Source organism: Urocampus carinirostris, chromosome 12 (genome assembly GCF_059441175.1).
Source record: "Urocampus carinirostris isolate Australia breed hairy pipefish chromosome 12, RoL_Ucar_1.0, whole genome shotgun sequence".
NCBI lineage: Eukaryota > Metazoa > Chordata > Actinopteri > Syngnathiformes > Syngnathidae > Urocampus > Urocampus carinirostris.
Genome location: NC_142360.1, coordinates 25931983 through 25954241, shown reverse-complemented (window position 1 = coordinate 25954241; position 22259 = coordinate 25931983). Strand labels below are relative to the sequence as shown.

The following is a 22259-nucleotide window of genomic DNA, read 5'->3' as shown; positions in this document are numbered from 1 at the left end:
TGTTTGGGGTACTGGTTTGTTTACACAAATTGACCCATTTTTTTGTCTGAAACAAATTAGTGGAGTATTTTTTTTCATAGCAAACCCAAGAGGTTGCAGGTTCGAATTAACCCAACTAATGGATCAGTCCGTGCCTGACCCAAATTGGGTTATTTTCGACACAAGAATATGCTTCATGAATCATCACGCGGATGATTATGGCTCGCCATCAGGCGGTAACCGATCCAGGATGGTGTTATTACGCCCTTTGTTTTTAATTCGCGGCGACATCCGCCATCAGAAGCTGCACGCGCGCAAAGGAAGGCCATTGGCTTGCAGTTTGCTGTGCGCCTTGTTGTGTCTTTTGCATGCACGCCGGAGGAATATTTAAATGACTTGCGTTTTAATTGAGCTTGGAAGTAGAGCCGCAACTCACAAACGTTGAGCAACCCCCATCTACCGGCAGCCGGGCAGTCAACGCCTCTCTCTCCTCTCTACTCCTCCTCTTCTCTTCTCCTCGATCTCATCCACAGCATATTGCAGATCGGATTGGAGCTTTTGCTACTCCGCCGTGCGCACCTTGCGCTCAACCTTTACCTGCAGAGCATCCCCAGGTAAGAACCAAACTCTGTCCGGCCTGTCTCCAAATTGGAAGGAATTCGGTGCAGCAAGATATTGGTTAACGAAAACTGGAATAGCTGGGAACGGAAAAATCCTCTTTTAACTCTGAAAAACACCCATTTTGGTTTTTGTGCGTGCTGTGTATCTTAGCCTACATTTAACAATAAAATTAGAAATTGGGAATAATTCCACACGATAAAAATAAATGAAACACTGGTTACCATCCTGAGATAATGTGCGATACTGAAAAGAGATGATTCAGTTCTTTATTCGTTTTTTTATTTGTATTTATTTTTACACTACAAATAATAATTTATTATTTTTAAACTGTGGTATTTTGTCCTGTCAATGTATTTGCACCGACAGGATGTCACCTTTTAATTTTGTTGTTCGTTCCACATGCTACATACAAAGACAATAAACTCTATTCGGTTCGGTTCTATTTTATATATAAATGTCACGTTTTCTTAATTTATTACAAAAACACGAAAGCTTCTCTGCAGCCTTTCACCGATATTCTATATGGTAAAATATCCCCTCAAAATAGTAGTTTGTATTATTTGACGTCGTTTAAAGACTTGACAAAAATATTGAATTCACTACTTTAGAAAGAGTCATAACAAAACACAATCTATTCTCTTAAATGGGCGTTTATGAGAAATTGAGAAAGAAAAAGTGGGAAGTAAAAGGAACGTATCTAACAGGCATATGACAATTATTCTTGCAAATCCCCAAATGGCATTATGTTGTGTATGTGCGCTCTACGTGCTCATTGGCGCGTTGCTAAATTGTCCTAAGTCAAATCAAATGTTACTGCTGCAGGCTACAAGTCGACACAATTCTCCTTTTATTGACATTTGAAGTCGTCAAAAATTTGATTTTTTTTAATTGAATATTTAAAAAGACGTGCAATTTTTATAATAGGGTGCATTCGTTTTGTATGTAAAAATATGTTTTTTTTAACCAAGACATTATAAGAGTATCTGAATCAACGTTCAACCCTTTATCTGGCTTCCAATTAAGACTCCAAAACGTATGGCAGAAGTGCATGTCGAAGGCTGACGGTGTAAAAAATAAAATATTGCGACCAAAGGCCGGTAGGCCGACACTTACAGTCATGGTAGCAGATGTTGCCATATTTTTCCTTTAAATGCTCATATAAATTTGTAGCACCAAACCTCTGCATGCAAATCTACACAAATAATAATCATGCATCGTGTCACGCCTTATTTTTGAAATAATGTGTATTAGCAATTCTCTATGACTTGACTGACACGTTTTAATATATCTAATAATCTCAGTAAAGCCTGGTTTTGTGGATCATGTCAATAATAAACGAAACTTCTGAAGAGGTGGTAATTGGTGAAGTCAAACCCCGCCCACTGTTTCTATTCGCCTCTATGGCTTTTAATTTTTTTTGCTGCACACGCACATCACTAACCTGGTGGAAAATGTCACTCCATGCAAGCTATCCTCTTCTCTTTATTTAAAAGAAACAAATGTACTACACTGATTTGGTCCCAAGCAAAATATAAATGAAGTTCATAATTTAAGAAACATTGTAAAAAAAGGCAATTTAAGGAGTGTTGATATCATTGGCATGATTTGGCTTAAGGTTTAATAGAATTAAATCACACCTATAGTGCACGTGCACACAGTGAAGCAACTTAACATTGAATGCAGCTTCTGATCAATTGGTTATTTTATTGTGGTATGAAGACGAAACGGACATTTGGTGACTGTAGTACTCATTTTAAAATTTATATTGTACATTTCAGAATGTTCATGTGTTCACGTGTAAAAAATATATAGATAACCAAGTGAATGTGTAAAGTTGCGTTCAGAGGTCCTAAAGAAATGGTCTTCTATTGTTGGGCAATAGGAATAAATGGCGAGGGAGAGTAAGAGAGGTAGACTGAAACTGGAGAGAAGAGGGAGAGAGAGGATGGGGAACTCCTCCCACCAAATTATTCAGACTGGGCAGGCTTTGCTCTCTTCACAAATAGGACACGGTGCTCAAATGCAGGCAGTTCCAATCTGACCTCCAAATACCAAGGAGCCTTGACTGGGAACTTTGAAATTGAAAAAAAGAAGAAACAAACCGAAGCTTGTGTCATTATTTTTGGCTGCAGCCCCCTCCCCTTTTTATTCTCGTCATCCATTTGGACTATACATGTTTTTCCTTGGATGAGAGACATTCTGGAAAGAAGGAACAAGCTCTTGCGCGTCCCACCCATGCTCCTGCTGCTGTTGTAGTTTCTCTCCCTCCATTTTTGCTCATTTCTTGCTTCCTGTTGCCTTTGCATGCAGTTGGGCCGGTGAATGATCCGACTCTCGGCGTTTTGGATGCACTGAACCGAGCCGGCATCGCAAGCGCACCGGTCGGCGTCCACGGTTTATGGAAGTCGTGGGCTGCAAGGCAGAAGCTCTCACATTGCGCCCAAGACCGGGAGCCATGCTTTTCCACGGGATCTCCGGGGACCACATTCAAGGGATCATGGAGGAGATGGAAAGAAGGTCCAAGTCGGAATCGCGCTTGGTCAAAAGCATGCAGATCAACGGTAGAGAGACGGTAAGGCGGGGCCTTTAAAACGAATTGTAAGGAAATATTGTGTATTATTTCTGGCGGCTGAATTGCACCAGGATTCCGTTTGAAATTAATAGTTCAACAAAACGCTGTCACCTTTAAAGTTGATCAAAATTGTCCACATAACTTGACACGTTACAGAAGATACTTCTCCTATCAGACATGCATTTTAGCGCTTGCAAAAATAATACTTTAATTAGGCTACCATGCTTTTTATTAAATTTGAAAATGATGCATTCCTTAAATATCCAGTGCACTCCAAACATTTGTCAACAATACAAACACACCCATCAACTTATACTTTCCCCCCGTATTTTACACGTTTTTGACCATTTCAAATAGTGTACGCCATAAAACAGCTTTTGTACAAAAGGAAAAAAATAAACTCGTTTGTTTGTCAAATCGATCTCGTCTTGCCAATTTCAGGTCGAACACGGATCGTCTCGGTCGCTGGTATACAGCCGACGACAAAGTTATTGTATATTGCTAATATTGTCGCAGTACACGAGCAAATGCATGTTACCCTCCATCAATTATTTATTTTGAATTAAAGTGTGACAGCTTCTGTTACAGAGTAAAAACATTTGTAGTTTTGGAGTAGTCTGTAAATAAAATCCTGCACTGCTATACGAATAATAAGCAACACTAAATCTACTGCAAGTGCAGGGTAAAGAACTAAGAAGGATGCTAAAATAATTGGTTACGTTAATTTGGAAAAAACAAATAAACTTCTTGACACAAATTATGTTTTTTTTCAACTTTACATAGTCGGTCTTGCTGTGCGTGATTGTGTGCCACATTGTGTTTGTAAGGTTTATTAGGGGATCAATTGTCTGAGGTTGACAGGTATGCACAATGTGAAAATATTTGATTGTGCAGTGTTTTGCACCGTAAGGCTTATATTTAAAAAAATGCAAAATGTGACAGTATTCTCGTACAATTTTCTGCAGTATAGAAAATAGTTTTGCTGTAACTGTTTATTGTTGTGTCCAGACCATGCCCTCCATGAGCCCGGAGAAGCCGGCTTTGTGCGCCGGCTGCGGCGGCAAAATTTCGGACAGATACTACCTCCTGGCCGTGGACAAGCAATGGCACCTGCGCTGTCTCAAATGTTGTGAATGTAAATTAGCGCTGGAGTCGGAGTTAACCTGTTTCGCAAAGGATGGCAGCATCTACTGCAAAGAGGATTACTACAGGTAAATGTATACACGGACGTCGTTCAGAAAAACTTTTATTCAGATCTACATGTTCGAAGAATATGGGGGTTGGTTTTAATAGGAGGTATATTTACTTAGGTTACACGATTGGAACAGATCCCACCAATAGGTTTAAAACACAATTCAATGTAAAATTCAGATTATTTTTTTAACCGGGTGTGTGAGTGCTTATCTTTTAAACAGGCCTTTTGATTTTATGTAAAAAAAAAAATCATTGGCAGCATTTATTTCCCCCTAAACTGTATTGGTTGAAAAGAAATAATAACAATGAAATTAGATGATGATTATTAAAAATAATTATTAACAATAAAAAAATCTAAATTAAAACTAATACGAATCTGCCCCGCAAATACAACCGGAGGGTGTCTCTTTAAAATAGCCATCTTTTTGTGCTCATTCCGTGCATTTGGCAGCAATGGTCCAGTGGAAAGGTAAAGTAAAAAAATCACCATATTAATTAAAAAATACCATCTTTATATTTCGTATTACTAAAAAACAATATTAAATACATTGTAAACAAAACAAAAACGAATTTGACCCACAAATGCAAATGAATGCTGTCTCTTTAAATCGCCATTTTCTGCTTATATTGGGTAGCGAGCAGTAATGGTACAAAAGAAAGGTAAAGCAAAAAAGCTTTTTTTTAATAACAAAAATGATGTATTCATATTTCTTACTCCTAAGACACACGATTTAGTAAATAAATTGTCTTGCAATTGAAGACTGCCTCTTTAAATCGACATGTCTTTGTCCCTTTTTTATGTTTTTTTTAATTGAACATTGTATCCCTACAACCAAATTGGCATAAAACTGTCGATCACTATAACGTTATTAATTTTTTAGGGAACAGAAAGAAAGAAAATAAATAAATACAGTAAAAAGAAATAATAATAATAAGGACATGTTTAAGTCAACACGTTCATATTTATGCTTATCCTGCGCATCTAGCTGTAATGGTACATTAAAATGGTAAGGTAAATACGCTATTTCTTATATACAAAACAAATAATATTTACACTTTAACTCCTATTACACTATACATAATAATTTATAAACGAAACGAAAAACAAAATCGCAAATGAAGACTGTCTCTTTAAAATGCCTTTTTTTCGTGCTTATCTAGGGAAGTTAGCAGCAATGGTAGAGTGCGTAGGGAAAGTAAATCAAAACAAAATCTATATTAATTGCGAAAGAGACGATATTGCTTTACTCTATTCGCCCAAGATTAAATAAATTAGTCTAGAAAAATAACAACAACAAATATTTGACCCGCAAAGGAGGGCTGTCTTTTCACATCACCATCTTCGTGCTCATCCCGGTAAGCTAGCTCTAACTGGACAGTGGAAATGTAAAGTAAATAATCTCTTTTTAATTACAATTGCTTATTAATCTAACTTCTGTTACTCGAGGTAAAATACATTACGTTTAAAAAAAACATATTCGACCCATCGTTGCAAATGAATGCTCTCTCTCTAAATCGCCATCTTTTCGTTTTTAACCCCGGAATTTAGCAGCAATTGTACTGTGGAAAGGTAAACGATTCCTAAACAGATGATGTTTATTTTTCTTATTCATATTACTCTAAATAAAATACGTTATAAACAAAAAACAAACCTATATGAAAACATTTGACTCGCAGTTAACAATAAAGGCTATGTCTTTCAAACTTTTTGTTCTTATCCCGGGAAGCTAGCTGTAATCATACTATGGAACGGTAAAGTAAATGAGCTTTTTTTATTAAAATTACAAAACTTTCAACCAATTCTTATTCTTATTGCCCAATAGTAATTACATTAAAACCCTAAACATATTTGATAGATGCAAATGAAGACTGTCCCTCGAAGTCGCCATCTTTTCCTGCTCACCCCTGTAAGCTAGCAGTGATGGTATAGAGGAAAAGTTAATAAGCTCTTTAATTCCTACAAAACTGACTATAGTTATCTTAATCCTTGCAAATTATACACACCAAAGAATATATTAGTGACACTTGGTTGTAATAAAACTAAGCTGTTTAAAAAAGTGATGACGAAGGTGCAGGGGGTGGGGTGGGGGGTGTTGTCATGCATTTGAAATAATGTACTATTTGGGAGAAAAACGCTAATAGAACTGTAAGCTGTTTTTTATATTTCCATTATGAAGGATTTAGCAACAATGATGTAAAATGTATATGACCTGCTCTGCCGATATGAGTCGCACGTAGCAACGTTCTATTTTTAGCCACAGCCCGATAACTAAGAAATAACAAAGAAAATCATGAAGTTAAAAAAAAAAAAACTCGCTATCTTGAAATATATGACATTTAAAAACACGTTCTGCGAGTTTTATAATCCACATACATAGGGAAAGTATAAAAACAACAATTGAAGATCAATATTTCGTTTTAATAAATATATGCTAAAATGTCTTTCAGTTTGGGCTCAGTCTTTTTGTGTATGTGTAAAAGTGCCTTTGATCAAATGTAACTTTAGAAATAGACTATCCCTGCAACTGTAAAAACATTTGAAAGACATCACACCCAAAAAAGCAAAGACAACTGGAAACGTGATTTTCTCATGTTTTTGATCTCCAAAAGGTGTACCGAAGGCCGTAATTCAAATGGCCATAGCTTCGAAATATAATGTTATCATATAGCTTTGACTTTAGTATCATTTTAAAGATCATTTCTTATTCTTTTCCATTGACACAAACAACCCAAATTTGAGATTTGCCTCTCTGTGACTCACTTCGGTAGATCAGGTCACATATGTATTTGTGCTCCCAAGAGTGTGTTTTGACGATGCGTCTGTTCCAGAAGGTTCTCGGTGCAGAGGTGCGCGCGTTGCCACTTGGGCATTTCCGCCTCGGAGATGGTGATGCGTGCAAGAGATTCTGTCTACCACCTGAGCTGCTTCACGTGCACCTCATGCAACAAAACTCTCACAACGGGGGATCACTTCGGCATGAAGGACAGTCTCGTCTACTGCCGCCTCCATTTCGAGAGCTTGGTGCAGGGAGCTGACTACCACCCCCAGCTCAACTTCGCCGAGCTAGCAGCCAAGGGCGGCGGCCTCAGTTTGCCCTACTTCAATGGCACCGGCACGGCTCAAAAGGGGCGGCCGAGGAAGAGGAAAAGCCCTGCCATGGGCTTGGACTTACCAAGCTATAACACAGGTGAGGTCCACACACAATTCAGTGCCAAAGGCGGATTTTCACGTCATTTACTTAAAACATGTCATTAAATGCTAGAACAAACAATTTCGCTGTATGTAAAGTACATTTAGTTAAACATTGAGTAAAAGTAAAAATATTTGTGAATGAGAAAAATCCAACTGTTACTTAAGCAACATATCATTTTGCTATTCAAAACATTTTAGACTTTAACAACCCTTAAATGAGCAGAAGGTCCGAATGTGCCTTTTTTAATAAATCGACATTGATTGGTCAAATATTACACCCTGTCCCTTCAAGAAAAAATTTCCAGCAAGATATGAAATATAAAAATATTGTCAAATTTGAAAAAAGAAAAACAAGCGACATTTTCTGACAAGGGAGTAAGATTTATGTTTCTCAAAAAGAATATAAATTAGTGATACGTTTAAATTAAATGTTACAAGAGTCACTGGCAATACCATTATAGCAACAGTCTCCAAACTTTTTGAGATGTGGGCCGCAATGGTTTAAAAAAATTCTCTCAAAGCATATGGTTGGTTGGTTCGTTGGTTGATTGGTCTGTTGGTTGGTCGGTTGGTTGGGTGGTTATATACCTTAACCACAAGGGGTCGTAAGGGAACCATTTCCTGTGGTGAGTCTTGGGCAAGTACAGCCTGGTGATGCCCATCCCTCTCCAGGCCATCATATGTTTCCACTCGATCTTGAACCGGGGAGCGTTCACTGCACTACAAAGCATACACATATGGGAAAAAAATATTTAGGTTGTTATTGTCTTTGCAAAATATTCTTAAAATGTATGACAATTTTATGTTGTTGATTTATCCACTCACAATATGAAAATCCTTTAACAATTGCATTTCAAAGAATTTTGTATTTACAAATATAACGCATTATTAAATGCAAATATATGTGGCCACAAGATATTCCTATTGGCCTTACAAAATACTTTTGAAATATGTCTATTTTATTGATTTCTCAAAACTTAACATAAAAATATATTCCTTTGATGAATCGAATGTCAAAATATTCAGTGTTTTTCAAAATAACACATTATTTAAATAAATATGAGGTCACAACAGTCCCACTTTCCAAAGACAATCATGTCAGGTCGATGGGCCGGTCCAAATTGTCCCTAGGTGTGAATGAGCGAGCGTGTTGTCTCTGTGTGTCATGTGACTTGCTGGCAACCAGTTCTGCCAACCGCCCGAAGATAGTTGGGATGGGCTCCAGCATTCCCGCGGTCCTACTGAGAATAAGCAGTGCAGAAAATGTATGAATGGATGAGGTCACAACAGGTGGCACGGCAGATCAGTATTCTGCGCGTTTGCGGCACAGTTCTGTGGTTGCGGGTTCAAATCCAGCCTTCATGTGCAGAGTTTGCATGTTCTTTCCATGCTTTCCATGCCTCTGGGCACTCAAGTTTCCTCCCACATTCCAAAAACATGCATGTCAGGTTAATTGGCCGGTCCAAATTGTCCCTTTAGGTGTGAATGGGCGAGTGTGTTGTCTGCCCCTGTGTGCCCTGCCACTGGCTGGCAACCAGTTGAGGGTGTCCCCTGCCCACTGCCCGAAGACAGCTGGGATGGGCTCCAGCACCACTGCAATCCTACAGAGTATAAGCGGTATAGATAAAGGATGGATGGGTGATTTACTCATATTGGCTTTACAAAATATTTTCAAAATGTATGTATTTTTTATAATTTTGATTTCTCAAAAAACAACATGGCGAATATGTCCTTAAGTTGAATTTTTTTTTTTAATTCAGTGTTTACCAAAGTAACGCGTTATTTTAAAAAGAGGGGTCACCTTATGTTCTTTAAAATGGATGACTATTTTTCATGTTATAGATTTCTAGAAATACAACATCACCACATTTTTCCAATAATGAATTGAATTTGGAATAATTTTATGTTTACTAAAGCTACATGTCATTCCAATAGATAGGAGGTCACACATTGCCATCAAACAAAAGATCAACCCATGTCCTTAGTATAGATTTGTGAAAATATACATTCTAAGAGAAGCAGCCAAAATATTTTTACATAATTAAGATAAATTGAACAATATCTCATCAATTGCATAAAATGAAATTACAACGTTAATTTACACTTTTTCTTTACTAAACAACATAATTTTAAAAAAAGCACTAGCTCAATCATACATCACTGTTCACTTTTGTTTGAATTCAGATAAACCAAACATAAATTGGAATATAATCTTATGGCAGGCTGCTTAACCATCGTTTTCCAGAAGTTCAATGCATTTAGTAGAAGTATATTCAATTCTTTAGCATTTTTTTTTTATCTCAGTGGAATATTGTACAACGTAATAAAACCGTTTTCACTATTTTCTAAATATTTAATGAAAAACTCATCCTGGGAAAAATGGATTGATTGTTTCCTATGTTATTTATAGAATCTATATTCGTCATCCAAATTACCTTTTACATGAGAAACGAAAAGAACGTGTATGGATTATAATTAGGAGATTCTACCATTTTTTTTGATTGATTACGTGGTATTGTAGAATTCCCTGCTACAACCTGATCATCTCTCACAGTACACATCTAAATTAGACGATGAGTTCAAATGTAAATCTGTGGATGCGTTGTGTGTCTGAATGAAATGCATCTGCCCTCAGGCCAAACGATGCCCCTCGTTGCAATGTTTTCTGTCATCCGTTCATTTTCACATCCATCATGCAAACGTGTAAACACGTGATTTTTTTTGCTTGCTTGCATGATTACACTTAAAAGCATTTACACTGCTGTAAATACAATTCTATTTTAACGTAACCAACAAAAACGGATAAAAAAAAACCGAAACTGTCTGTGACTGGGAATCGCTGCAGCGTCCCAATTTTTCGTGCGCGCTTGATAAACGAGTCATTGTGCTGCTGTGCTTGCGACGAAATGGGGGCAGGAAAAAGCAAGATGGGTAATCTGCGCGTTAATTGTTCGGGCTTAATTGGAAGCGACGTTGGAATCTCGGGCCTCCAAGCCAGGCCAGGCCAGGCTGCTCCTCTCAGGCCACCGCATCAACTGTATAGCACAAAAATGTTCCCCTTGTATCCTTTATGCAAATCTGGACTCCCCCTCCTATAGCGAGTTTTAATTACGAAGTGGAAAATGCATTCTTGTTTGCACCTAAATAATATTTCCACGCGTCGTTAATATTTAATATAATAAACAATGAATAATCAAATGTGATTTATTAAATATGAACTCGACAGAAAAAAATCCATTTAGTCAATTTTGAATGCGTACAAACCTTTGACACCCTTTTCATAGTAGTGTTCCCCAAATGTTGTTGTTAATATCCGTCAGTCTGAGCACATCTAAAAGCTGACATTTGCTACAAATAGGATCCGATTCGGCGGTTGTTTTGATGTTATTTGTCTCAAGTGAGCCTTTTTCTTGCTTGTTTTGAACACGCCAATCTGGCTGAGTTGCTCTGCTGAGGATTGTTGTTGCACAGTCCCTCCATGCAGGAGGTTAGGTCTTCTTTGGATACAGAGCCCCCTAGTGGATCAATTGTACAAAACAACGGCAAGGCTCATCATGCTTCGTTTTATGAGAGTGAAAAGATGCCAAGTAGAGCTGTTGTTACAAACACAATAGAAATCAGGGGTGCTCACACTTTTTTAGCATGCCAGGTATTTACACACCTACCAGGGCAAAATGATCTACCCACCACAAAAAAAAGGAGTTTCATCAAGAGCAGTCTAGAATTCAAAAATGTGTCCTAAATAGTGCAATTGAATGCTTTCTGTATTTCTCAATGAATGCTTAAATAAATTAAATACATTTCATCAAAATGAAAATATCTAATACTATAGTAAACACTATTAATTGATTCAAGACGGCCTTTTTTTAATTGCCAAAGCTTTTGTCCAATGATGCTCTTAAAAGAAATTTGTATCACTGTACTGCTGAAGTGCAGTTTGTTAAATCAGAAAAAAAAATCTTTGTACTGAAACCTTGCAAATACCTACATTTTTAACGAATAATGAACATTTCAACATTTACCTAAATAGTAATTTAATTAACGGTACTTTTGCTTTTTTTTTTTTTTGATGAACTCTATTACACATTTTGCAATGTATAAATGTACTGTAAGTGCAAATATTACATTTCAATTGGAATCTTTATCATGAAATACTTTACATCATAAGCATAAAATTAAAATCAAATAATCGTAATAAATTACACTTTCACAGTTCACGGTTCCCTTAACTGCTAGGGTCACCACTTCTTGTGCTGTGTCTTGTGCAAGTACAGCTTGGTGGCACCCATCGCTCTCCAGGCTGTTTTTTTGGGGTTGGAGTTTGCTCCCCCACATGAAACAGATAGTATACATCGACAAAATTGAGCTCTCCAATTTGTTACTGGTACTAAGCAACCTTGACATCTATGCCGAAATACTGCATTTAATAATCCTATCAAATACAATTGACATAATACTTTCCCGCCATCTACCAGTACTACCTCAGTTATCCACCGTTAGATCACGATCTATGTAATGAGCACCCCTGATATAAACCATAGCTTTGTACCAAATTTTCCTGCAGATTTATTATGTTTTTCTGTAGTTCTTGCTTCAAATTTACTGTATTAGTGTGTATAAGTGTATATTAAATAGTATGTTGCATTTAAGCTTAAGTGTTGTCCAGTCTAAAGTAAACTTTAAAAGGCGAATCCTCTAAATCAGAGGTCAGCAAACTTTGAGGAAAAAATTAGCACAGTTGGCCAACCCACTGAAGAAAAATAGCTGATTGATGAACATACTTTTTTTTTGTATATGCCAATAGTCTTGAATCCGATACCCCGGCAATACATGAAGAAAAAAGATAACATAAACAAATCCATTTTTTAGGTTTGCATTCACTGCACATGTTTTGTTTCATTGTCTATTTGTTTATAAAGGGAACATTTCATCTAATTGGTCTTTAAACACATGAAATATACAAATAATTTTACACGTTTGAAAAATAAAAACTTTATTTGAGAGTTATGCCAAAGTAAAATCTCCATTTTTAAGCACTAAATTTGAACATTTGCATTGAACAACGTAATTCAATAGGTTTAAATCAGGTGTTTCATTGCATAAAATGTAATCTTGATTTTTTTTTTTTTTTTTTTAAAGCAAGCAATTCATATGAGTGCAATTGTATTTCCTTAAGCAAAGACTGTTATCTTTTATATCAACTAACATCAGGATGGGCATTTGTTCTCTGTGTGATGAATGCTAATCAGCATATACGTAGCTACAGTGGGTGGAGTGGCGCGTTGCATCCAGTTGGCATTTTTAATACTGCAGGTCATTGTATGATTAAAAACAACTTATTCTTTTTCATATGCTTCTCTCAGCATAGTCTCGCGGGCTGGATTAAATCCGTTGGCGGGTCTGATGCAGGACACAGTTTGGTGACCCCCAGTCGTATTTATGGTCTCAGGCGGAATTAATAATGTGCAGGGGTGTTTTCATTTCGAACGATGTGCCATACCACAGTTAGCGGACCTCTCACTGGATGTCTGCCTTCAATTTTTTACAGTTTTGTAACTTGGAACATGATGCACATTGTCCCCCATAATTACAGTTTCACAGTTTACGGATCCTAAATAAAAATGTCATTATTCACATGATGAATGAAAATATAACAGACTGCATGAGAGTAACATTTTAAGTGAAATTTGAAACTAACTATATACTGTTATACATATATACCGTTTTATAATGAGTGTATGTGTGTATGTGCTATTACATTGTGGTGAAATATTGCACGTCACAATTCAACTTAAATTCCACAAATCTAATCTATTGTGCAGCCCATGCATATGTGTGCCATTTTTGCAAATTATTGACCAATCATAAATGTGACTTGTGCTCTTTGACGATGCATTGTAAAACGCGCTACTTTTGAGGACCCTTCCTTTGGAGAATCAAGGATTTTATTTGATGCCAACAGTTATAAACATAAAACATAATTAGATCTCAAAAATATTTTTAAAGCTGGAACAACGTAAGCACATAAGCCCACAGTTGACATGGTTCCACGTTTTCTGCCTGCAGGGTGCAACGAGAACGACGCGGACCATTTGGACCGGGACCAGCAGGCCTACGCACCAACGCAGAAGACCAAGCGCATGCGGACCTCCTTTAAGCACCACCAGCTCCGGACAATGAAATCCTACTTTGCCATCAACCACAACCCTGACGCTAAAGACCTCAAGCAGCTGGCCCAAAAGACGGGCCTGACCAAAAGAGTTCTCCAGGTAAGGACGGTTTTGTTGGTTAACAGACCTCAAACCCCTCATTCACAAACATCCCTCCACTTACCACAACCGACCCCTCGCCCGTTTATCACTTTTTCTTTTTTCCTTAATTTTTTTTTTCTTTTGACATTATGGATGTAGTCATCAGTGTTGGGTGAAAAAAAGTAATTAGTTTCAGTGACTACTTACCTTATGTAAAAAAATAATCGCGATACCCTTGTAGATTACTGACACCAAAAAGTAGCGCATTATTCTGAAAGTAACTATCTCGTGACAAATTACGGTATATACTCATACATTGAAGGTGAGCCCCTAAAACTGCTTAAGAATAGCCACCTGATAGAAGAAGAAGCAAAAGTGTACTATAACCTTTAGGAGCGTTAAACCCTTCATATTTCTAGGCTAGTGTAATCTTGAGAGCTTGCAAACGTACACCTAGCCGAGACACTCCATATCCATTTTGTCCCTGAGATTCAACCCATTTCCTCCTCCATAATGACTGTTTGAATTTGGAAAAAAACATAATTACTAATTAATTTTTGCGACCAGTATTCAATTTTGATTCAATTTTTATAAAAAAAAAAGAGAGATTTTTTTTGATTACTTAACCATCATGTTGTCCTCAGGTTAAAAATGACCTGCCAGTATGTCGTTAAAAGCCTATAAAGATCCCTTTGAATGAAATTTAATATAACTTGTTAAATGTTATGACTTAGGGGCAGCACGGCGGCGCAGTGGTTAGCACGTGTGCGGCACAGTTCTGAGGTCATGAGATTAAACCTCCTGTGTGGAGTTTGCATGTTTTCCACGTGCTTGCGTGGGTTCCCTCCCACATTCCAAAAACATGCATGTCAGGTTAATTGGCCCGTCCAAATTGCCCCTAGGTGTGAATGAGCAAGTGAGTTGTCTGTCCCTGTGTACCCTGCGACTGGCTGGCAACCAGTTCAGGGTGTCTCCTGCCCACTGCCCGAAGACGGCTAGGATGGGCTCCAGCACCCCCGCTACCCTACTGAGGATAAGCGGTGCAGATCATGGATGGATGGATGGATGTTATGACTTTTCCTAGATCGGTTCCAACATTAGAGAAATTAAATGTGTTTTTTATTCACATTTCCATGTAAGCTGGATGAAAAAGTACAAAAATGGTCCTTAAAATTCAGACAACAGGTAGGGTAATGATTTAGACATTTTTTAACCATAAGTAATCGCCCTGTTCTGGCTAGCTTTGTTACAGTGTCTTTCTGCTCACACAAGGCTCAACCCGCAGTGTCTTGAGATCACACGATCGCACTACATCATACCGCAATATCGATGAGTGCAGCCCTATACTCTATAGCTGGTACTGTCCAAGAGTTTTGCTTCTGTCCAGGTATGGTGTATTGCAATAATAATTTAACAAATTTTAAAAAATCAGTTCTCTTAGACTGTAAATTTTGAGCTCACGTTTGCCTATTGATTTAGTTGTTCGTGTACAAGCCACGCATAGCATTTACTACTGGTGAGACACAACCAAATGTGTTCATATAAACTGACCCATGATTATAGTAGTTGATTTTATAGTTGTAAATACAACTTGGATGCAAGTATATATGGTAGGGAGAAATTATTGTACTCAGTTTGAGACGCTGTTACCGTAACTGTATTAAGTTGTACTTTTTAGGGCCATATAAACATGCCACCTACACTAAGAATGTGATGACTATGGTAGCATTAATCCATTTTAAGCAAGGGGGGAACAGATTAGATGGCATTGAAATTCGAGAAAGGTAGCGGAGTAATGCACTATGTTGTAACGATGTTTGAGTCAAATTTTCATTCATAACGCTTTACAGTACTCGTTACTAAGAAAAGTAATTGTATTCCAGGAACGAGTTACTCCCAACACTGACTGTAACTGACCCCTTCCCTGTTCATTGCTTTTTCTGTCTTTCTTCCATCTTTATTTGAAATATTATGGATGTAGTCAGATGTTTTAGTGGTGTACATTTATGAGGCGGAAACGAGAGCACGAAGGCAAGAAACCGACACAGTCGTCAGGCGAAATATGCGTTACTTCCTCTGTTGATCTGCGGCTGTGTTTCTTGAAAGCGTCCAAAAAATAAAAGCCCGACTGGCATTGGTTTTCAGGTTTGGTTCCAAAACGCGAGGGCCAAATTCAGACGGAACGTTTTGCGACAGGAGAACGGCGTCGATAAGACTGACGGCGCCTCGCTCCCGCCGCCTTCGTCCGACAGTGGTGCAATGACTCCCCCCTCCAGCGCGGCTACGCTAACAGACCTGACAAACCCCTCCATAACTGTAGTGACCTCCGTCACCTCCAGTTTGGACAGCCACGATTCGGGGAGCCCTTCACAAACTACCTTGACGAACCTTTTCTAAGCTAGCGGACTGCTTCTTCTTTTTTTTCTTTTTTTTTTTAAACCCATCAAAATGTTTGCCAATTTTTTTTCAATTGCCCTTTAAAGGTATTCCCGAATTCTTAAACGCGCAAAATGTGAGGAAATAGTTTATGGTTTTTGCATAAAATTTTAATATATTTCATCTGTATATTCTAATTATTTTTCGAGATAATGCATTCTGAAGACAGAATGTCTTGTCTTTGTCATCATGAGCTGTGACATTATCGGAGGAACACCAGCACCCTCGCAAGCCAGTTGCCATTTTGGTTTACATGTAAATTAGTAAAAGAGGTTATGTGTTTTTTACACACAGTTTGGGAATTTTTGCAGAGAATGCCTAGGCGCTGTGTAGCAGTTCGATGCAGTAATGGCCAAACAGTGACAAGCCCAAAGCTAGCTGGGAAAGAATCAACGTCACGGCAAAACCGACTCTAATCCCAGTCTAGCTGGCCATAAAACGCACAGTGGGCAGCCAACGTGTGCCAACCAGGAGCAAACAAAACAGTAAAGCCCTAGCCATCCCCAAGTTTAACTGGGAGCTACCCGGACAAAATTATATGAACCACGACACACGCTGCAAAAAACACAAAGCCACAATTGCCTACCTAAAAAGAGTGCAAGGCAGACAAGGAACGTACGCTGTAACGAGAGGAAGTAAACTTACCCCATGCAACTTTTGGAGGTCGAAGCACGCAACTCTGACAGAATCGTGACGAGACCCCACGACAGGGTGAGCAAAAATGTGCAGTATTCAATTGCTGTTCACTGAGCTGACATCACATATTGTGTTAATGGGAGTCGCCGTGCTGAAAGTGATGTTTTCCTTCAATGACGTCACAGCTCTAGAGGATATTATGAAAATCATTCAACTTTGGAACTATATTTCTCGAGTACCCCGGCTCGTAGAATATTTTGCAACATATTTGCATAATTGTAAGGAGAAACACTGCACGTTCTGTGATTGAAAAAAATCTGTTTGGGAATACCTTTAAATCAAGCAGAGATGGCCCTGTTGAGGAGATCCAGAAGAGCAGTGGCCACAAATCTTGTGTAGCATTTGACACCTTGCAGCAGAAAATGACTTTATAGTAGAAATCAAATACTATTTTCTTATATGTTCTTTGGGCCCCTCTTAGCTTCTTCATGGCATCACAGATTGCAGTGGTGTGCATTGACAAATGTTTTAGAACAAGGGCTATTGCTTTGAGTAAAAAGTTCACTTTTGCTAACATTTCCTCATAAAATTTTCAATTTAACAAATGAACAATTATGAGATAATATGGACACGTTTTTAAATGTCTCACTTGACTGTGTTTGTTCTTATTGTACTATTGTCTAAACTGTTAATATATTACAAAAAAAACTCTGTAAAAGGGAATTTTTTGCTCAAGCACCGCCTCTTGTCTATCTGTGCACACCACTGAGTAACAACCAATCATGGATGAGCTTCTGAAACCACGTAAACTGTGTCAAAAAATAAACACCCCCTTAGATTGCGTTTGCTTCCTAACTCACAATACTAGTCAAAATTCTGCATTCAGACCAGTAAGGGCAGAAAAAATCGTGAAAAAACTTTTGTGGCAGTTGATCTTACCTACCCTCAATTTCAGTTTCTTTATTGTACATTTGTAGTGATTATGGACAAATTGATCCCTTATGAAGTAATGCGGAAATTATGACTGTAATTGTACGCTTCCTATCCCGTTTCTGTTCCGATTTCATTTGGGAAGCAAAACATGTCGAATGTTCTGTATATGGCTCCAAATCCAGAAGACAGTCCTTGAATTCTCTTTTTGAATGTCTCCCATCTGTACGGCAGTTGAATCAGTTGTTACGCTGGAAAAGTCATATTTCTTTAACTCAATTTGAAAACAGTGTATCTGAAAAACAAACACTGTTGTAATAATACAACATTTGAGACAAATTATGACAGGAGCACAAAGCCCTTTCTCCAAAATAAGAGTACATTATTGTTGCCTCATGTTGCTCAGGATTTGTTTTTTAATGGGCATTAAATAGCAGCCTGGATTTGCAAAAATAATCATCTTACCCCACTTGCAGACAATTTTGCTTATTTTAAGTTTAAATGTTTAACTGAAAGATGTTTTAGTTGAGTTTTAGGAAAAATAAGCTTAAAATCAACATGATTGTCTTATTTGGAAAACTATTTTATTTTATTTGGTCATTTTAATGTTTTTTTTTTAAACTAGGTGGCAAATTTTTTTTTTTAATCTTAAAAAAAAAGGAACAGCTAAATAAAAACCAGAAAAAATGTAGTAACAATGAGCAAAGAGATTATGGGTTCAGAATTTGGCAGTGGTTAGTGGGTGTGTCGCACAGTTCTGATGTCATGAGATTGAACCTCCTGTGTGAAGTTTGCATGTTCTCCCCATGCTTGCGTGAGTTTCCTCCGGGCACTCCGGTTTCCTCCCACATTCCAAAATCATGCATTTCAGGTTAATTGGCCGGTCCAAATTGCCCCTAGGTGTGAATGAGAGAGTGAGTTGTCTGTCTATGTGTGCCCTGCGACTGTCTGGCAACCAGTTCAGGGTGTCTTCTGCCCAATGCCCGAAGATAGCTGGGATGGGCTCCTGCACCGCCGTGACCCTACTGAGGATAAATGGTGCAGATCATGGATGGATGGATGGATGGATTCAATCATAGAACACAATTGTACCAAATCTCATGAGGATTGTATCGTTATTTTATCTGAAAAAAAAGAAAAATATCTTAGAAACCAAAACAATGCAGGAATATTAAGCAAAATTCGCTCACTATGTGTTCTTCTATCTTTTATCTTGTTCTCAAAAAATAAAAAATGAATCATTCATAAGCAAAATGTCTCGTTCAGCAGATAGGACTGTTTTGCAAAATTTACGAAAATGAACAAAATGAACTACCGCCTGCTAAATCGGATAGATAATTTGGCTAATATTTTTACTTATAAGATAGCTTAAAATATTAAAACATATACTTCAATAAGCCAAAATTTCTGCCGATGAGGTAAGAAGTTATTTTTTGCAGTTCCGATATTTGCAGTTAAAACCGACTTCCCGGTAAGCCACTCGTCACCGATCAGAAACCCCCGAAAATGTCGTATATTGAATAAAATCACCACATGACACTGTTCACTGAAAGATAGAGAAAGGAGCAGCGTCCTGATTTGTTCAATAATTGAACAAAATGGTTCCTCCGAGTCTACTGGATGAAGTAGATGCCTAACTCAGTTGTACTCCATGTGCCTTATGCAAGACAAGGTTGTGAAAATCAGGATTTTGTGTGTTCTTTGTGAACTGATTCACACCCTTTGGACGCCTCACTAGTTTTGTACTGTTTTTTGCATCTTATTTTCAAAGATCTTTTTATGGTGTATCCTGTTTTGGGAAAAAAAGAAGAGGGAGAAGGATTTTGGGAAGGATGTCATAAAAGCATTTGTGCACTCTTTCAAATATAGTTCCAAGAACCTTATATATTGATCTTCGTGTTAATAGTTGAGTACAGTAAGTGTTCTATCAAGATTGTCCATGTTTCCCTGTTTCTTGATAAAGATGGTGTATAGAAACTATTTCCCCCGTAAATATTTATGGACCAAACGGTTGTTATATATCTTATTCAATTTGTGTGAATAAAAACAATACTTTGCTTTAAACTGCTTTTTGTTTTCTTGCACTCGGCTCAGGGAGAGTTGTCTGTTTTTCATTTTGGCTCCCGTTTTCATTTCTATCCCCTCTTTTTGCCGTAATGCCCCACAGATTTGCATCCAAACCCTGCAGTCCAAAGCTAATCTCGAATGCATGATTGTAGACTTTTCCATGGACGGAATGCCGCAGACGTGGTCAAAGTAAAATTCAATGCAAACCTGGTTAAGCGAGGTTGCTCTGTAGTTAATATATTCTTACTCTATCGTTTCTTGCAGGGAGAACAAATCTTGGGGCATTACAGCCATACATCCCGACGTTTGAAAATTCCCTAAAGTTTTAAAGAGAAGGGGGAAACTTTGATGGCAGTTCGTCAGCATTGAAGACAAAGACAGTCTTAGGATGAGATGATAAAACATTGAGATCAAATATTCCCTTGCAAGTGTACAGCAGATGTTGTTTTGGGTTTGAATCCGTCCAGCAAGGAGGCCCCGTGATGATGTATGACGCCCCACTCCTTTTCTGTCTTGGAAGGACTCACGCACAACTATGACAATAAAATATATTGTGATGTGGTGAAAACAAACTCATAAACACACACCCACACATACACAGGGGTGGGCAAACTGCAGGCCGGAAGCCACATGCCCATCAGGCTTTTTTATCCGGCCCCCTAAACAAAAATGTCTGTAATACATGTATATAAAAAATGTTGGGGGCTAAAAAAGTACTACCAAAAACAAAATGTCAATTTGGTGCCATTCTTGTCCCCAGTGTCTCCAACATTCAAATTGCTTGCTACTTTTTCTTTACTTACTATTTCCATTATGTATTTACCAAGTTACGGTATTAATGTATTAATCCAGTGTCTGAAACTCGTGACAAAATGTTAGCGGACACCAGGGCAGACAACTCTGAAAAGTTGCCTGGCCAAGCCATAAAGTTGCCTGCCCCATTTTTCACAACTTGAAACACAATAAGATGACTAATTGCAAAAAAAACCATTGTTGCAAAGTATTAAGGATTGATAATCAGAATATATAAACAGATAGATAGATACTTTATTCATCCCCGTATGGAAATTCACACTTCCAGCAGTATCTTTGTGTTGAAAATAAAACAATAATAAAGTAAAAGGAATATAATACATAAATACCCGATGTAACGTGTTACGTGTTGTTATAGAGTATTTTAGATAGTGCTACATAAAATACACACTGTAGTAAAAATACGGTAATATGCAAATGTGGGGGTGGGGTTCAATGTGGGCTTTTACTCCCCCAGGTGGAGTTAAAGAGCCTCATGGCATGAGGAATAAATGATCTCCTCAGTCTGTCCGTGGAACAAGACTGTGACAGCAGTCTGTCGCTGAAGCTGCTCTTCCGTTTGGAGATGATAACACTTTAAAATTAAGGTTATTATAAATGTACTTATAACATTCGTTGCATGTATATGACATCACTGTTTTCCATCTGCTATGAGTATGTACCTGTATTTACTCATCTTCATTCATGCAATGTTTACGTTGCGTCGTCTGCAACAAGCCACGTGAACTCTTTCCACAATGCTTTTAATGTACGTTTGCGTTTTGTAGCGTCATTAATTCTGTTAGCTTCTCTTGAATCCTTCTTCTGGGGCTGAAATTTTGGCTCGATTCCTAACCACTTATCCATTTTTTATGTGTTCTCTTGGCGTCTACTTTGGAAAATGATATGCAAATGAACGACCTTATAACGCTCGGGAAAGTCCGGAATTACGAAGTTATTCGATGCAGGCTTCTGATCGGCTGTATTCAAATTGCCAAACGAACCAAAATTCAGAAATATCCAAACTGAACAAAGATTTTGAAATCGGAATAAAGAAAAAAAACAAGATTTATTTGTTCTTTCTTGAAAAAGTTGTCGGACACCCGGGCAGAGACTTTGCGTAAGTTGTACGCCCGATGTAAAAGATGTGTCCGGGCAGACATTATTTCAGACACTGATTAATCCCTTAAATCTTAGACAGCCCGACGACGGGCTATCAGATTATTGATAAACAAACACGTGTCTTCACGATTTCCCTGGACACTAAAATATATCATGCCACGTATCATTAGGAAGCCCAAACTCTTGGGATTCAAGATATGATAGAAATATACCCATCACAGAAAATACATGATCAGTCTGAAACCAGGTACCCGAAAACAATTAAGCTGGGATTGCTCACCAATAACGTCCCCTGGTGGTCATATCATGAGTTGATTCTTCACAAAAAATGGTTTGGTTATATTCACAAGAATCCGGTCAATCCAACTGTCAAATATTTACTCCAAAACATGCGTTAATGCCGACAGATTAAAACAATCCTGAAAGTATTTCTTCCCCATAATTTCCTTTTAAAAGTAAAAAAAAA

General features: G+C 37.8%; 1 protein-coding gene across 4 annotated transcripts; it reads left to right on the top strand.

Annotated features, from left to right (window-relative positions):
- The first annotated feature begins 458 nt into the window (after window positions 1-458).
- Window positions 459-22169, top strand: lhx9 (LIM homeobox 9). Of its 4 annotated transcripts, none has more exons than XM_088349504.1 (6): window positions 459-593; window positions 2911-3172; window positions 4181-4383; window positions 7196-7554; window positions 13626-13828; window positions 20144-22169. In XM_088349504.1, exons 2-6 carry the CDS (start codon window positions 2999-3001, stop codon window positions 20198-20200), a joined length of 996 nt encoding a protein of 331 aa, XP_088205630.1. In that variant the 5' UTR covers window positions 459-593; window positions 2911-2998; the 3' UTR covers window positions 20201-22169. The 4 variants fall into 4 exon arrangements, with proteins under 4 accessions (XP_088205630.1, XP_088205629.1, XP_088205627.1 ...); XM_088349503.1 differs by lacking the exon at window positions 20144-22169 and adding an exon at window positions 15956-18500 and having other exon boundaries at window positions 7199-7554; XM_088349501.1 differs by lacking the exon at window positions 20144-22169 and adding an exon at window positions 15956-18500.
- Window positions 22170-22259: the final 90 nt, after the last annotated feature.

What these genes read in the sequence shown, in the direction of transcription:
- lhx9 (XM_088349501.1), top strand. Translation starts at nt 2,999, where the DNA reads ATGGAAGTCGTGGGCTGCAAGGCAGAAGCTCTCACATTGCGCCCAAGA. An exon ending in TGCAAAGAGGATTACTACAG is followed by an intron (nt 4,384 to 7,195) that starts GTAAATGTATAC and finishes CGTCTGTTCCAG; the next exon opens with AAGGTTCTCGGTGCAGAGGT. An exon ending in TGACCAAAAGAGTTCTCCAG is followed by an intron (nt 13,829 to 15,955) that starts GTAAGGACGGTT and finishes ATTGGTTTTCAG; the next exon opens with GTTTGGTTCCAAAACGCGAG.